Source organism: Microtus pennsylvanicus, chromosome 9, assembly GCF_037038515.1.
Source record: "Microtus pennsylvanicus isolate mMicPen1 chromosome 9, mMicPen1.hap1, whole genome shotgun sequence".
Taxonomy (NCBI): domain Eukaryota; kingdom Metazoa; phylum Chordata; class Mammalia; order Rodentia; family Cricetidae; genus Microtus; species Microtus pennsylvanicus.
Window position 1 is genome coordinate 107,890,186 of NC_134587.1, and position 16,132 is coordinate 107,906,317.

The 16,132-nt window shown below is 60.1% G+C and overlaps 3 protein-coding genes across 3 annotated transcripts; 2 read left to right on the forward strand and 1 right to left on the reverse strand.

Moving 5' to 3' along the window:
• The first annotated feature begins 277 nt into the window (after nt 1-277).
• On the forward strand, nt 278-3,579 carry Use1 (unconventional SNARE in the ER 1). The gene is made up of 8 exons (XM_075987043.1): nt 278-447; nt 753-802; nt 876-954; nt 1,048-1,200; nt 1,679-1,691; nt 2,032-2,059; nt 2,297-2,468; nt 2,691-3,579. Exons 1-8 carry the CDS (start codon nt 313-315, stop codon nt 2,871-2,873), a joined length of 813 nt encoding a protein of 270 aa, XP_075843158.1. The 5' UTR covers nt 278-312; the 3' UTR covers nt 2,874-3,579.
• On the forward strand, nt 2,890-5,680 carry Ocel1 (occludin/ELL domain containing 1). Its single transcript, XM_075984665.1, is given in 7 exon segments — nt 2,890-2,904; nt 3,816-4,400; nt 4,482-4,669; nt 4,938-5,109; nt 5,111-5,185; nt 5,188-5,286; nt 5,440-5,680. Coding segments are annotated over 7 exon segments (1,263 nt in total). The 3' UTR covers nt 5,569-5,680.
• Nucleotides 5,681-6,741: 1,061 nt separating this feature from the next.
• On the reverse strand, nt 6,742-14,216 carry Nr2f6 (nuclear receptor subfamily 2 group F member 6). The gene is made up of 4 exons (XM_075987045.1): nt 13,274-14,216; nt 10,809-10,903; nt 8,592-9,116; nt 6,742-7,399 (listed from the first exon to the last, which is right to left on the reverse strand). The coding sequence occupies exons 1-4, from the start codon at nt 13,552-13,554 to the stop codon at nt 7,128-7,130; spliced, it is 1,173 nt and encodes a 390-aa protein (XP_075843160.1). The 5' UTR covers nt 13,555-14,216; the 3' UTR covers nt 6,742-7,127.
• Between the last annotated feature and the right edge of the window lie 1,916 nt (nt 14,217-16,132).

Sequence of the window (16,132 nt, forward strand, 5' to 3'; positions counted from 1 at the left end):
GACGACGGCCCTTTCGGTCCTGCCAGCCAACGCTTCCCGAGCGTGATCGGCGGCCCAAGGCCTGTCTGGGTCAGAGATTCTGCCCAAAATAAGAAAAAAGGTCAAACAACAAAAGTACAACTTTAAAAGCTGCTCTCTCATTTAAACAACAACAACAACAACAACAAAAAGATTTATCTTTGAACAAGGCAGGCGCAGCGCCGGGGCTTGAAACATTACTTCCGTCCGAAGCCCAGCAGGGCGGACCTCGGAGGGGAAGGGACGAACGCCCAAAAGCAAGCCCCCTTACAGGCACTTCCGCCCTTTTCCAAGATGGCGCAGACGGAAGAGGCCAGTCACCGCCCGCTGGCGACGTCGCGGCTGGAGTTGAACCTCGTGCGGTTGCTGTGTCGCTGCGAGTCGATGGCGGCAGAAAAGCGGGAGCCGAACGAGTGGCGTCTGGAGAAGGTGAGGGACTCCTACGCTCCCGCAGAGGCCTCGAACCCTAAAGGCAGACGAGCCATCTCCCTGGCCACGCCCCTTCCGGCTGGGTGCTGCACTTCAAGTGCGGCTCCGCCCCTAGGCGCGCAGGTCCTAGATGCCCAGGTTGCTCTCCCTGATCTCACCCCCTCGAGCACAGGCCACTCCCTCTGTGCCTCGTCATGACTATGCCCCTCCCCCGGTCCGTAATCCCGCCCCCTTGGGCCCACCCCTTTCTCTTGCAAGCAGTCCTTGGGGTTCTGGCCTGGCTGACACACTCCCTTCCCTCCCAGTATGTGGGTGCCCTGGAAGACATGCTGCAGGCCCTGAAAATCCAAGCCAGGTGAGTGTGCGGCACTGAGACCCTCCCCGAGGCTGCGACAGTGGCAGGTTGACTTCCTCTTGCTGCCTTTCAGCAAACCTGCCTCCGAAGTCATCAGCGAGTACTCGCGCAAGGTGGACTTCCTGAAGGGCATGCTGCAGGCTGAGAAGCTGGTGAGCCCGTCCTCCCACCCCTCGGGTCTTACGGCCCCCAAGGACTGGACACAGCCTCCAGTGATTTATCCCCCCCTTCCCACGTTCCCTCAGACCTCCTCCTCCGAGAAGGCTCTAGCTAACCAGTTCCTGGCCCCTGGCCGCGTGCCCACCACAGCCAGGGAGCGGGTGCCTGCCACCAAGACCGTACATTTGCAGTCCCGGGCACGCTACACCAGTGAGATGCGGAGTGAGCTGCTGGGCACGGTAGGATTCCCTCCCTTGTGCCTGGGACCATCCTCGTGATAGCAATAGAGTGGTCTGTACAGGGACAGAGATCGAACATAGTACCAAAGACCCTGGAGGGCCCACAGACAAGGCTTTCTCAGAGAAGGTGCTCAAGACATTGCTAAAGGAATACGAATTGGTTCATGGGAAAAATCACGGTGGTGGCACTGGCCTTTAATCCCAGCACTCGGGAGGCAGAGGCAGGCAGATCTCTGTGAGTTCGAGGCCAGCCTGGTCTACAGAGCAAGTTCCAGGACAGCCAGGGCTACACAGTAAAACCCTGTCTCCAAAAAAAGGGGAAGGAGCATGTCTATTTAAGCCCCAGAGTTGGCCCCATCAGAATTTGGGTCAGTTTCTTTACAATACCTCAGAGCACTTCACGTGGGTCATCCCAAGGTAGAGCGATTTAGGGACAACATCAAAGTGCATGGCCTCATGCCTCTCCCTCTCTCCACAGGAGCCGTCTGGGGGTGAGTCATGCTGAGGACTGACTGTCCCTGCTGCCCACACTCTTCATGCCTGCCTGCTTTGATTTTCCCAGCCCTGGAAGCAGGCCACCCAGGGTCAGCTGAGTAATGCCTGGGGCGGGGGGGGGGGTGGCTGAGGAAGAGAAGGCGTCCCAGGCCTGGCACCTTGGGGATAGGACAGGTGTTCTACAAGTCACTCTACCTAGGACTTTCAAGTATGGTGAGACCAGGGGACAGTAGTTCATAGGCCCAACAGCATTCTGGGTAGCAGAGTTGGCACAGGGCAAGGGCGAGAGTTGGAGATAGGAAACCAACCTTCGTCCTTGGCTTCTTTTGCTTCCAGAGCTTGAGATGGGCATGAGGAAGCGCATGTGAGTATCTTAGCCACTGAGAAGTGGGGAAAGGGGGCGCTGGATGAAGCTGGGGCCTTTGAGGTGCTGCTACATGGACCCACTGCCCACTGGTAGTCCTTTCTGGGTTGCTGTTCCTGGGATGTAAAAAAGCCGGGGAAACTGAGTCCCGGGCAGCACTGAGGGATCCTTGGGAAGGCGCCATGTGTCTATATCTCTCCGTCACTCCTGGGTACCCACTACATGTGGCGTCGGCAGAGCAAAGGGGTCCAGGCCTGCAGATGAGAAGCATTCAGCGTCTGAGCTCGACCTCGTCCTCCAGAGGCACCAGGGCCTCCAGGAAAAGCTGGCGGAGGAAATGCTAGGCCTGGCACGCAGCCTCAAGACCAACACACTGGCCGCCCAGAGTGTCATCAAGAAGGACAACCAGGTGTGGGAACACGGCAGCTCTGCCTTGGGGCACTGAGAAAGGTCTGCAGAAGAGGGATGAAATTGGGACCAGTGTCAGTGTTTGTGGGCTCAGCAGGAGTTTGGTAAAGCCCAAGGAGGGGTGGCTGAGGGATACCCCGCAGAGGGCACAGCATCTGCTTGGACTAGAAGCACAAACCACGCAGGAGGCAGTGGTCACATTTGGTCCCCGCTCCTCCCACAGACCCTGTCACACTCTCTGAAAATGGCCGACCAGAACCTGGAGAAGCTGAAGATGGAATCGGAGCGCCTGGAGCAGCACACACAGAAGTCAGTGAACTGGCTGCTGTGGGCCATGCTCATTGTCGTGTGCTTCGTCTTCATCAGCATGATCCTGTTCATACGCATCATGCCCCGGCTGAAATAAAGCCCACCGCCAGCCGATGTCGGCTAACATAGTAGAACCCTGATTCTGTTCCCCACAAATAGCAAAAGGCTTGTTAGCCACTTCAGCTGGTACAGGCACTTGCCACAGGGCCTGACAACCCGAGTTCCACTCCAGAGCACACACTGCAGAAGGGGAGCACACACAAAGTGCAGTAAGAATTGGGGGAAAAAAGGCAAATCGAAACTTTTTTGTTGTTGTTGTTGTTGTTTTCAAGACAAGCTTTCTCTGTGTAACATTCCTAGCTGTCCTGGAACTATCTCTGTAGTCAAGGCTGGCCTCGAACCCACAGAGATCCGCCTGCCTCTGCCTCCTAAGTGCTGGGATTAAAGGCATGCGCCACCACTGCCCGGCTATCAAAAGCTATTTAATAATAAATATATTTAATGTAGCTCCAGGAACCTGACAGCTCTGACCTTTCAGCAGCTGCACGCATGTGGCATGCACACGTGATTAACATCATAAAAGTCTAAACATTTATTAGGGATGGGGCAATGACTCATTGTTAAAGTGCTTGTTGCCCAAGTATGCAGACGAAGATTCGAATCCTCAGTACCCCATCGTAGGGTGCCAGGGCTGGGGTGCATGAAGCTGTGATCCCAGTGCTACGAGTAGTGACAGGCACATCTACCTGGGAGCTCACTGACCAGCCAAAGCCAAAACGGGGAACATCAGTATCAAAAATTAAGATGGGGAGACAGAGGAAGACGCCCAATAACCTGAGCTGGCCTCTGCTTACAGAATCACAAGGTTTTTTTTTTTTTAAGTCCAATACTAAAAAAACTAAGTCAAGCTGGAAAAACTACCCTTTTTTTTTTTCCCAACAAATAGATTTCGGAAAGTGAATAGGTCTAGACAGTTCCACTAGAAGGCTGACTCAAAACCGGGCGTCAACATTTCACAGGCCCCACCCACCGCGCTTAGCCCCGCCCCGGCAGCCGGACGCCCTGGATAGCGGGTCGGCAGGCAGTTCCTGCACAGCTGCGTTCCCGGCAGCAGGGCCAGGCGCGGATCCGCGGCTGTGGGACAGGTGACCCTGAGCGGGACGACCCGGATGACCGGCGGGCGGGCGGAAGCCGGGGATTCCGCGGGGACGTGATTGTGGGCTGCGGCGGTGGGCGCAGCAGGTCGGGGTCGCGCCCTTCCGGCTTCAGAATCGGGGGCGGGTCGGCACTGCGCGGCCAGCCAACCGCGTGCCTTCATGCAGACGGAGGCGGGGTGACGCCAGGGCGCCTCTCCAGCGCCCCCTTCCGGGGTGCGCGTCCTAAGGCGCGGAGTCTGGGTTGTGCGACCAGCGGACCGCGCTCGCGGACGCAAATACCCGCAGGCCCCACCACCAGGCGCGGTCCGCCGGGTCCTCTCGCCGCCCGCAGGCTCCGGTCCAGGAGCTCAGGCCCCAACACTGCCTGCATTTCGTCTCCTGTCGCCGGGGGGCGCCCGAGCGACGCGGCCTCGCGCATGCCAGTCCCGGAGCGCCCGCAACCCCGCCCGGCGGGCCACGAGCCCCGGGTGAGTGCCACACTCGGAGACCCTACGTGGGGGAACCCCGCTTCCTGACACCCCTTAACCGCGATCCCCGCTGCTGCGCAGACGCTGGTGTCGCGAAGCCCAGTGTCTCGCGCTCGGCAAGCACAGTGCCAGCCCGCGCCCGGGGAGCTCCACAGGAGGCCTCGGAAGATCGTGTTTGCGGACGAGCTACGCCCCCGGGCCCCGCCGCACGCAGAGAAGCCTCCCAAAGTTCTGGGACCACGTCCCAACCCAGTACCTGACTATGAGCTGTGAGTGCCCTACTGTGGCTCTTTGCTGGACTTCTAGCCTAGGCTAACCTCAAAGTCATGAACCTCCTGCCCTAGTCTCCTGAGTCACCACGCTCCCGTACCCTCCATGCTTTTTAATGCCTCGGAATTAGGAAGGGTCAGGACTGAGTTAGGAAATGAGGGCATTTGGGGCTGGGGTCCCAGCGTGGGCAAAGAAAAGCCAGTTGCCATGATGGAGTGGAAAGACAGATTTTCTTCCACTCGCACACTGACCCCCTTCAATCTGTAGTAAGTACCCGCCAGTGAGCAGCAGAAGGGACCGGAGCCGCTACGCCGCTGTGTTCCAGGACCAGTACGGAGAATTCTTGGAGCTCCAGCGCGAGGTGGGGGCCACGCAGGCCAAGCTCCGGCAGCTGGAGGCCCTGCTGATGTCACTGCCCCCACCCCGAAGCCAGGTCAGCCCCGGGGCCTCTAGTGTCCCCAGCTCCCTGCGACTGTGCTTCCTCTACGGGTGGGCACTGCTATCAAGGCCATGTCGGCCCTTTCCCACCCTTCTGAGCCCCTTCCCCACCTCGCCCTTTCAGGAGGAGGCTCATGTGGCAGCTCGAGTCTGGAGAGAGTTTGAGAAGAAGCGGGCGGTGAGTGGAGACTCCTGTGGCTGTGGCCTCTGGTCCTGCCCCGAGGCGGGGACCCTGTAGTGAAAGCTGGGATTTATAAAGAACTGAATGAAAATCTTGAAGGCCTCGGGTCGGAATGCCAGGGGGACTTCCTCAACCCTTTCCCTCCCCCAGGATCCTGGCTTCCTGGATAAGCAGGCTCGCTGTCACTACCTGAAGAGTAAACTGAGGCACATCAAGGCCCAGATCCGAAAATTTGATGACCAAGGGGACAGCGACAGTGAGGGCTCCGTGTACTTCTGAGTGTCCTGGAGATGGTGGTGGCTTTTTGTCCCATGGGGAATCACACTCTAGTTCTTCCAGGGGAAGCAAGTCCTGCTGAGAATCCCAGGGAATAAACACGGGTTAGACAGCTTCCTGCGAGCAATTCCTTGATTTGGGGGGAGGGGGGAACACAGGGACACGAAAGGAACTATCCAAGGTCACTGGTTTCGGGCAGCAATTGTGTCGGTTCCAGTATGGGGGAGGGAGGCAGATGAACATTTGGGGAGCAGCCTGGGCTACAGTGAGACTACCCCAAACCAATCATTTCTGTAGGTGGGATGGAAGCATGCCTGGTGGGTGAGATCCAACCACCTGGGGCTTCCTGGGCATCTGCAGGGGGTGCACCCCACATAGGTCCTCTGGTGTTGGGCAGACACAGGCTGTGTGTGTCATCTAAGACTAACCCCGAGTCACAGGATAACAAAAGCCAGGCCAGGCGTCCAGTTCTGGCCACTAGGACAGTCAGTTACCCCGGTCCTGGAAATGTGGCAAGTTCAAAACCAGGGAGTCCCAGATGTCTTCCAACAGAGAGAGGCCTCATGTGTGGGGTTTTACAGGAAAAGTAGCTCATAAGGCCTTGGGCATGCTAAGTGGGGATTTAGTGTGGGTCTCGACCACTCTGAAGTTGGACCCCTAACTCCCTGGTACTTTTTGTTCAAATTCGGAGATCCTCCTGCCTCTGCCCCTAATGGGATTAAAGGCGTGCACCACCACCACTGGGCTACTTCCCGTGCCTTTCAGCACTACACAGCAGCACAGTTAAATTCACATTTCAAAGCTGTCCCCCACCTTGTCTTCTTCTTTAGAAATGGTGATTTATGTTGAGAGAGGAAATTGAATCGTTTATTATTCAAAAGGATAGGTTGAAGCCAGGTGTGGTGGTACTTGCCTTTAATCAGGAGGTAGAGGCAGGTGGATCTCTGAGTTAAATTGAGTTCGGGGCAGCACAAAAGGTAGGTTAAACTCTGAAAAACACCTAAGGGTTTCAGGTGTGGCTTGGTCCAGAAACTGCAAAGACGTCTTGGGAAAGCCTCTACCTGGGGCTCCTGTCTCTCCACAGGAGGCGCAGCTTCTACCCCTCTGGAGCCTGCTGGATACAGGCCAGGCCCTGGGGTTTTTCCCCAGCACCACAGAAGAAAAGGTAGGCTGAGCAAATAGGGGAATATCTTTATTATTGGCCATGATTTCATCTCACAGTGCCCGTCATGGGCCATGTATACAGGGACCTTCCTGGTCCACAGTACCCCTGCCCAGCTGCAGTGGCCCTTCCAGAATACCAGGCCCACACCCATCATACCAAGGCCACCACCATACTGGCTTCAGACCCTCAGCCCCACTCTGACCAGGGGCTGCCAGGAGGACAAGACTGGAGCCTGGGGGGGGGGGATTCTTTTTGGTTTCATGATTATTTAAAAAACAAAACAGACAAACATTTCAGTCTTTTAAAAAAAGAATCAGTCTCAGGAAAGAAGTCGGGGCCTTGACCCCAGGGTCCCTGCAAGGTTCCAGCATCTGTGTGTCCTGGAAGGTGTCCACCACTACCCCGAGCCATAGGGCCAGTTGAAGGTGCTCCCTGACAGTAGCATGTCCCGGATGAGCGTCTCAATGGGTGTCTTGCCAACCAGGCGCATGAAGAAAAGCTGCGAGATGAGGGATGCTGGCACAGCACGCAAAGCTGGCAGCCGCAGCAGCAGGCGCCCAAAGCGCTGAGGCTGAGATGGGTACTGGGCACGCACATACTCCGTTAGGGCCACCTGTGCCTTCTCCTGCAGGCTCTCCACATGGGCTGGGTCAGAAAGGCCACAAGCATCTGCAGGAAGCAGAGAGGACAAGTCACCTTTGAGGAAGCAGGGTGAACAGGCCTACAGGGGAGAGGGGCACCGATGTGAGTGGAAGCCAGGGTCCAACACTGACGCGTGGAGAATCCTGAGTAACCACGAAGGTTACTAAGAGAGCACTGAGACTCAGCCAGGTCCTACGGAAGGGGCACTACTGATCTGCCGCACTTTGTGGGAGGTGCCTCTCCTAAGCCACGCCCACCTAGAGGGCAGGGCCAGGCCATCCCTTTAAATTCTTTTCCGGTGGGGACTCCGCAGTTCTGGATCTGCAGTCCGTCCTGCCCTGGAACTTTCGGCACAGCCCACTGAAGGGTGCGGACTTCCAGCACTACACCACCAAGCACGTTGATGAGGTCCGAAGGTCCTCTCGGGGCCTCTCAAAACCACTGCCTACATACATGACTCTCTGCCCTTCCTCACCATGGCAAAGGCACGCCATAGTGTGAGTGGCCCTTGAGGTGTGGCTACCAGCTGAGCCTAACTCCTGCCTGTCTGGGCAAGAGTGGTCTGAAATGAAGCCGAGGGGGTGTGGAACTGGGGGCAGAGTGGCCTTGTGGGGCTCCAGAACAGAGGCGGGAGCCCACAGGGCCGCCCTATGGGTGGCCTGGAGTTTGGCTATACAATAGCTTCCAGAATGTCTGGATAAGTTGGGGGCAAGATGGGGCTTTATCAGAGTAGGACGGGCAACAGGGTCTTAAGCAGCTTGGAGAATGGCTTGGAGCTGTGTCAGGAGACTTGAGGTGAGGCCTGTGGCAGTTAGGTCTAAGCAGGGTTGGGCAGATTAGGGATGTCACCTGTGTCAAAAGGGTGTGGCCTGAGGCAGTGGAATGGCCCAGGCTGGTTAGAGCGTTACCTGAGAGGGAAGGCTATGTCCTGGGGCCTATAGTGTGTGTGTGTGGCCTGCCATCAGGGCAGAAGCCTGGGTCAGTTTAGGGCAAGGCCTGGGCTTGGTTGTCTGACGCTGAGTTGGGGCAAAATCCAAGCTAGGGGCGTGGCCTTTGGCTGGAAGGTGGCTTGGGTCTGTTTGGGAGCCCGGTCTGCGGCAGAGCAGGGCCTGCTTAAGAGGCGTGGAGGGAGACCGACTGCTTGGTGAAGTTAGGAGTCTGCTTGGGGCGGGGCCTTGATTGGCACAGGGTCGCCCGTGAGCAGGCAGGGTGGGCTCACCAGGCGTGAAGAGCGCGATGGCCTTGAGGCAGCCGTATTCCGCAGCGTCCACCTGCAGGCGGCCAAGCTTGTCCACCTGCTCCTGGAAGGCGCGCACCTGGTCCATGAAGGCCACTGCGCGCTCGGCAGCCATGGGTGCGGCGTGCAGCCCCGCGGCGGCCAGCAGCGGCGCCGTGTGCAGCGGCAGCGCCGCCTGCGCCGCGTTCAGCACGAACAGCTCGCTCCAGCTGAGTCGCAGCAGCGCCACCTGGTCGGCGGCCGGCAGCTCGGGGAAGAAGGGCGCGTGGCGAGCCCACTCGACCGTGCTAAACAGCAGGCGTGCCGCCAGCTCGCAGACGTTGTCGATGCCCAGCACGGCGCCACCGCCGCCGAAGCGTCCGGCCGCGGGGTAGGGCTCGGCGCGTAGCAGTTGCGCGATCAGTTCGGACACCGGCGGCCCCGCGAATGGCTCGACGCCCGCCCCGCCCGGGGGGCTGCAGGCCGCGGGGCCCGGTAGCGCGTGCGGGATGCGGCCGCGCTGCACGGCTGCGGAAATAGGGCAGCGTCAGGCGTTGGTGAGGGCCACCCCCACCCGAGGTGGTAGCACAAGGAACCAGGCACACGCTGGTCACTAGGGCCCTGACAGCTCCCGTCTGGCGCCCACCCCGAGGGTCTCCACCCACCAGACACTCCCCTCCTGCACCGTGGAGGCTACATCTGTCAATCACCGGGGCTCTCCCACCACTCACAGCTCCCCTGAGGGACCACATCACCAAAGTGGCACAGTAGTGATCCCTAAGGGCAGTCGTTGTCATTGTTACCTTTGCCCTCGGTGGTGCATACCAGTCATCCTAGCTCTGGAGCAGGGAGGCAGGAAGGTCAGGAATTCAAGGCCAGCCTCAGTACAAAGTAAGTTTGAGGCCAGCCTGGGCTACAAGAGACCCTGTTTCAAAATATAACTGACAAGAGAATCCAGTACTTATCCGAGTCCCCATCACAGACTGGGTGAGAAGGAAACTGAGGCTGGGGGACACAGGTATTTTAGCCCGGGGAAGACAGCTTGGGCAGGGGACCAGGAGGCTGTTAGTGAGTGTGCTTTAGTAAGCCGACACCTGTCTTAGCTGGAGATGAACTCCAGGTCAACCCAGGTGGAGCCAGAGCCAGGGGACACTGGGAATCTCCCAGCCACCTGCCAAACAACTGTAGCTGGACAGGACCCCAAACGCTCCACGGTTCTTCAGAGCTCCTTTTGCTCTCAAGATGAGAACCCTACCCTCACCACTGCTCCCTCATCCAGCCCTACTCCAGGGCCTTTGCCCAGAATGTTCTGAGCCTCAAAATCCCACTCCTGCCCCACCCTTCCCTTTCTCCATCCACTCTAGACTGCTGGAATTCAAATCTGTTCTCTATGCCTCAGTTTCCTGATATGTCAAATGCAGTCGATGACTGCTAAGCTACGTGCAGATCTAATGGGTGAAGGGTGTCAGTTTCAGAGTACGGTCGCCCTGAGGACACGAGGGAGGGCACCAGGCTCACTTTTGCAGGAGCAGCAGTGCAAAGGCCCTGAGGCAGAGGCACCGGGAGCAGGAGTCTCGGATTACAGACCTATCAGAACTTTCCATCTAACAGACAAGCTGAGACAGATGTCCATGCTGGGCAAGGACAGGGCAGGAGTCACCTTTAAACTTAGAGGGACAATGAGAGTCATCAAATAAGGCTGATGTTTTTCCTTGTGTACGTGTCTTTTTCTAACCAGGGTTTGCTATGCAGTCTGTTGACTTCAAACTGGAGATCCTCCTGCCTCAGCCTTGTAACTACCAGGATGATAAGCCTGCACCACTATGCCCGATGGGAGCAGTCTGAAGCAGAAGACCTTAAGCAGTGGCCACTTTCAGAAGTCCCACAGGAAAGTGACCAATGTCAAAGCAAGCAATAGCTAGGTGACACTCTAGCCTGGCCCACCCCTCCCCACCAGTCCAGGCTCTCAACCCTCAGCCTCCATGTGGCTGCCCCTGGGCAGAGACAGGCAGCTGGGCCTCCCTCTGGCAGGCTTTGGCTGTAATCTGGCTAAGTCCTGCCTTCAGCAAACACAGAGGGCAGAGAGTAAACAAATTAATAAAAATAAAAATTCCAGCTGGGAGGTCAGAAGTCACGGAGGGCCTGGGGAAAGAGCTCATGGGGTCACACTCCACCCTGGCTGGATCCCCACAGCCTGGGGCTGCACACAGGGCTACTCACCCTCCTTGCGCATGCCCACCCGGAAGCACTTCTTGAGGCGACAGTACTGGCACTGGTTCCGGTGGTGCTGGTCAATCTGACAGTCACGGTTAGACCTGAAGACAGAGGCCAGAGTTCCCAGTGAAGTGGGGGCTCCCTAGGCTGCGACGGCAGCTCCAAAGGCAGTCTCCCACTTGGGAAGGGCGATTGAACCACAACAGATGAAGACCAGCACACAAAGAGAGCACTTTAGGAACGGGTTCTGACGTCTGAAGAGAAATTCCCTAAGAGGGCAGAGATGGAGAAGCCTTTTCTGGCAGGGGACATGGTGAAACAGATTTGAAAGGATTGAGAGTGAATCTGTTTCACTTGACTTGGTCACCATCAGGGTCACAGCACTGTGCAGCCCAGCACCCAGCCTGTGACAAAGGTGAGTGCCAGTACCCTTCTCCTCTGAGGACCCAGCCGCCCAGTCTCTCCATAAGCCACCATGTCCAATCTGGGCACCAAGGAGCACCCAGACACGGCAGAGATGCAGGCAGAGATCAAGCCCAGAGTGGGACGCTGCCCCCACCCCATTCCTGGATTAGGCACTGAGCTCTACAGGAGACACCGCCGAGAGTTCTGGAGGCCTCCAGGGACAGCCTCTAGAGCCAGCTGGGTGCTCTGCCCTGGGTCAGGAGAGCCCATGAAGGGGCCCAGCTGGGGCAGAGAGAACTCAGGCACAGCCAGAACAAAGCCAGCAGCCAGGCAGTTGGTGGAGGATCAGGGCGGCCAGGCGGAACTGGCCAGGCCCTGGATGGGTGAGCAGGTCTGCTCAGGGAGGGCCTTCTGTCTTGCCTTCCCCACTGTATGGTTGGAACAGACTAAAACCCACCACACAAAGTAAACTCTTCCAGCTGCCTCACCAAAGGCACAGTCCAACTCCAACTGCTATCACTGCTTCTGTATGTTTTCGGCTAAGGGGGCAGTGTCTGCTGTCCAGGCTGCCCGCAGCCTCCTGAGTGTCTGGCACTGTGTGACACACTCTGGCCGACCTCCCAGCCCAATCTAAGTTCTGCCCAGCATGCTGCGCCTACTTGCCTCCTCTGGGTCTAGGTGGGCTCACCTGACCCACTAAACCCTCAGCTGGGGTTTCCTCTTCTGCCTGCCAGGGCTTTGAGGCCACTTCCTGAGGGCCCCCTCCAGACAGCTGCTGACCCACTCAGGTTCAGAGAGGAACACTGGCCACACAAGATCACACAACATAAGTTCCAAGGAACGCAGAGAGCAGGTGGGACCCCAAGCTCCCCCCAGCCCCCTTTACTCTCCCCAAAGACCCAGCTAGACCTAGCAACTCTTTCCAGACACGAGAATGAGGCCAAAGTCTGGTGGCCCAGTTACAGCTGGGGGAGGGGAGCAAAGCAGGTTCCAGTAAGTCCAAATTCTAACATGGTGGCAGCCCCCCACTGACAGGTCACCAGCTGCTAACTTCTGGGGGGAAAGAAACCCAACTCCAGATTCTACCAATTCCTCGCCCCAACCCCCACAGCTCCCTTTGCTAAGTCCACGGGGCCAGGATCCTTCTGTTGACCCGGGGTGGCCTAAACTTCTCTGGGGCTCAGCTCTGGATACCTCGGAAACAGGGCTGTCAGCCTGCTCTAAGGCCCTGCAGAGCCCGGCTCCTGCAGGCATAGACAAAAAGTGGTCCGCATCCCCTGCCGGGCCTGAGCACCCAACCTCTTCTCCAAGGGACTTTCTGTCCCCAGCAGCTGCCAGTAAGCAAGGCCACGCCCTGCCGAGCCCCGCAGAGGGGTCCCCATCTCCCACGGGTCTCTCATTCCTAGAGCAGCCCCGAAGTTTAAAGGATCGTCCCGGGGCCCCAAGGCTGCACCAGCCCCGGAGTGGGAGGTGCGGTCAATTCCGGTGGCCTTGCTGGCCCTCCGGCGGCGGCTTCCGGTGACCCAGAGCCCATGGGGCGTCCCTCTGATGGCCAGGCCCAGGTCCCCGTGCACAGCAGCCCCCTGCCGCCGGCGAGGGCAGCCATTCCGAGCCACCCGGGCGTCCCTCCAGCTGCCCGTGCCAGGGCGACTTTGGAAGTGATATTTGACCCAAGGGCGCGCCGAATCGATCCGCGCGGCCGCAGACAATGGCCCCTGGACGCCGCCAGCCCCGCGGTGCGACTTGCACGTCTGATTCCCGCGGGGCACCACGCGTGACGGACTCCCACGAGAATGGGGGCCCTGGGGGCTGGAAAGGGGGTCCCCACTCCTGACATCGTCTGCAAGCCCTCCCCGCGCAATAGAGCCAGCTCTCTAGGGCAGAAGAGGACCGAAGACCACCTGCGGGGTTTGGGGGGTGACCTGCACGCATGCATCGCCAACTGTATACCCGATCGCAGCCATGCCCGTCGCCTGGGCAGGGATACGGGTGCGGGGAAGGTCAGTGTCAGGCCCAAGGTGACCGTGCAGGTCCGGGCCGGCCCGGTGGCCGCGCGTGGGGCTCACCGGCAGGTGTAGCTGAGGTTGCGGCGGATGCTGCGCTTGAAGAAACTCTTGCAGCCCTCGCAGGTGAACACGCCGTAGTGCTTGCCGCTGGACTTGTCCCCGCACACCACGCAATCCACCTGCAGCCCCGGGCGCTCCTCGTCGCCCGGCTCCGCATCGCTGGCCACCCCGGGAGGCGACGCCGAGTCGTCCTCGGTCGCGCGTGGGTAGCTCCCACCGGCCTTGTCCACGCCGTTCGTGTCGCCTCCGGGGCCGCCCCAGCCACTGGTCACCATGGCCATAGCCCCCGGGACGGCGGGGCCGGGGCGCCCGGGGCGAGTCCGTCCCCTCTGGGCACGCCTGGCGACCCGAGGGGGACCCGGCTACCCCGCGCGCATGCAGCCCGCGCGCTCGGGGGGCTCGGGTAGCACCCCCAGTAAAAAGTTTTGCGGCAACTTCCTGCGGCCGGTCCGCGCGCCCGGCAGGAACTGGTCGGGCCGGTTCCAGGCCAACTTTCCCACGCGTGCCCGCGGCCGACGGGGGCGCGCTAGAGGCGCGGGTCTGGGGCGCCCGGGTCCCGTGGTCCGGAGTCCTGGGGACCCGGTGGGGACGCGCGGGCCATGGCCCGGCCCCGCCGCCCAGGCCAACTTAGTGGCTCGCCATCCGAGGGCGCGCGCGCGTCCCCGAGCCGGGGGAGGGGGAAAACTTTGGCCGCAAGTTGGGCGTCAAGGGGGGAGGGGCGGCGGGAGCGCGCGCCGGAGCCTGGGAGTCCCGGACGCCGCGCGCGCCCGGCCGCAACCGCGGAGGTCCGGGCAATAGAGCCGAGTGGGGAGTGCGGCCCGCCTCGGCTCCTCTCCCCGCCGAACACGCGCGCGGCCGGCCTGGGCCTGCGCCTGGGCCCGAGCCTCGGCCTCGCCCTGGCGCTCGCCGCCGGCCCCGCGCTGCGGCCGGCCTGACACCCGCGTTCCATCGGCGCCGGCGGGGGCGGGGCGGGGGCGCGCGGCGCGGCCGGGGGCGGGCGCTCGTTGCCCCGGCGACGGCCGCCCTTATAAGGGCATGGGGTAGCCGCGCGCCGCCCGGAGCCGTGGGCCGGCGAGAGGGCGGGGCGGGGCGCGCAGCTGACCCTCCCCCACGCGGCCGCGCAGCCTTAACCCCTGCGCGCCCTGCCCGGGGCCTCCGCGTGCTCCGTGCGGCGCCCCGCAGCCGCGCCCCCGGGGGACATCTGCACCCGGGCACGCCCCCGCCGCACACGCGCTCTCCGCATTGCTCCGCACGGCTGCCAGCTGGAGCCCGCCGCCCCCTCCCTAAAGTCTCCGCGGCCGGTCCCGCCCCACCCCGCCCCGCGCTCTCTGCTCCGGTGAACACCTGGTCCCCGAGTCCGGGGGCGGAGGGGACGCGGCCTCCCGAGGTCTGCTGGCCGCGTCGTGAGGTCAAGGGGTCCCCTTCGCCTTTCAGGTCCCCGGGCGGGGAGAGGCAGGACGCCCGTCGCCCTTCCAGCGTGGCTCGAGGCGGCCGGAAGGCGTGCCAGCCCCTGGCTGTTGTCCCCGGTCCTCCTTCATTTCCTTTTCTTTCTCTGCTTCATAGAGAGGGCTTGGCCCGGTGACCGGCTGGGCCACAGATGTCTCCCCGCTCCCTGGAGCTTCCCAGCTGCCACCACTGCCCTGAGCCTCCCACCTCCCTCTCTAGACCAAGTTCTAGGGAGCAAGCATTTATTAAGCACCCTTTGTATGCAGGGCACCTTCTGGGCAAGCATTTATTAATCTCCCTTCATGCTGGAGGCCTAGGTGGGAAGCTGAGGCCTAACTCCAGGTCTGTTAACGTTTAACCCGTTAACTGTCTGGAAAAGCCCCTCCCGGGGTGACCTTTCACCTCTGAGTCATGGTTCTGCCCGCCAGGCCTGTTTTGCCTCCTGCGCAGGCCTGGGTCCAGTGTGGACACTAGGGCGAGCGGCTGGGACTCCCTGTGCTCTCTTAACTAGTCCTCTGCCCCTGAGGGGCCTTGTGAAAGTCACCCCACAAGAAAGGAAGAGTGATTGATGCCCAAGCCTCTGCTGCCCCGAAGACTGCCTAGGCACTGTGTGACCAGCCAAATACAGAAAGCAGGAAGGGCTAGGGATAAACTCAAGGATTTCCCACGAATCTGATTAAAACAGCTCTGCTTTAGTGGGAACAAAGCCTGGGTGGGCCCGGAAGGTACAATAGTTTTGGAGTCCTGGTTGTTTGGGGTAGGACGGGGGTCCTAGACCGGACTGTTCTAGAATCTCAGTATCTCAGAGAAATGATTAAAAGTGGGGCGGGGGCTTAGGAGAAAAGCCGTGGGAAGGGGGACTGAGTCACAAGCCCAAACAAACGAATTTTGTGGGGCTAGTCTAAGGGAAGGGAGAGTTTGGGATGGGAGAGTACAGCCCCTGTCCCAGTGTCCCCACCACCCCCTCTCTCTTGAGGCCCGACTGAGGGTGGGCAGGGCCTAGCTACGCCCCCGTAACCCCTGCCCGTGGCCCCGAGGTGACATTTGACCTTGTGGCTGCTGGGGACAAAGACACCGGGCCCATCTGCCGCTGGGATGTCCGTGGGAACAGCCAGACACTGTTTGCTAGGAACCTGCCCCTCACCCCAGCAGGCGACCTTGGCTGACCACTAATGACCTGGTGGCTAAAAAGTCGTTGTCTACTCAGTGGGCAAAGGTGCTTGCTTGCTGCCAAGCCTGTAGACCTGAATTCAACTCCAGGGACCTACATGGGGGCACGAGAGGACCAAGGACTTGTAGGGAGGGTACGGGAGTGAAAGAAGGACGCTGCCCCCCATGCCCCCACACCTCCCCACACCCACTCACACCAGCAAGAAGACCTGCCTCACAGCAGGGAGTGGGAGAGTTTGGGAC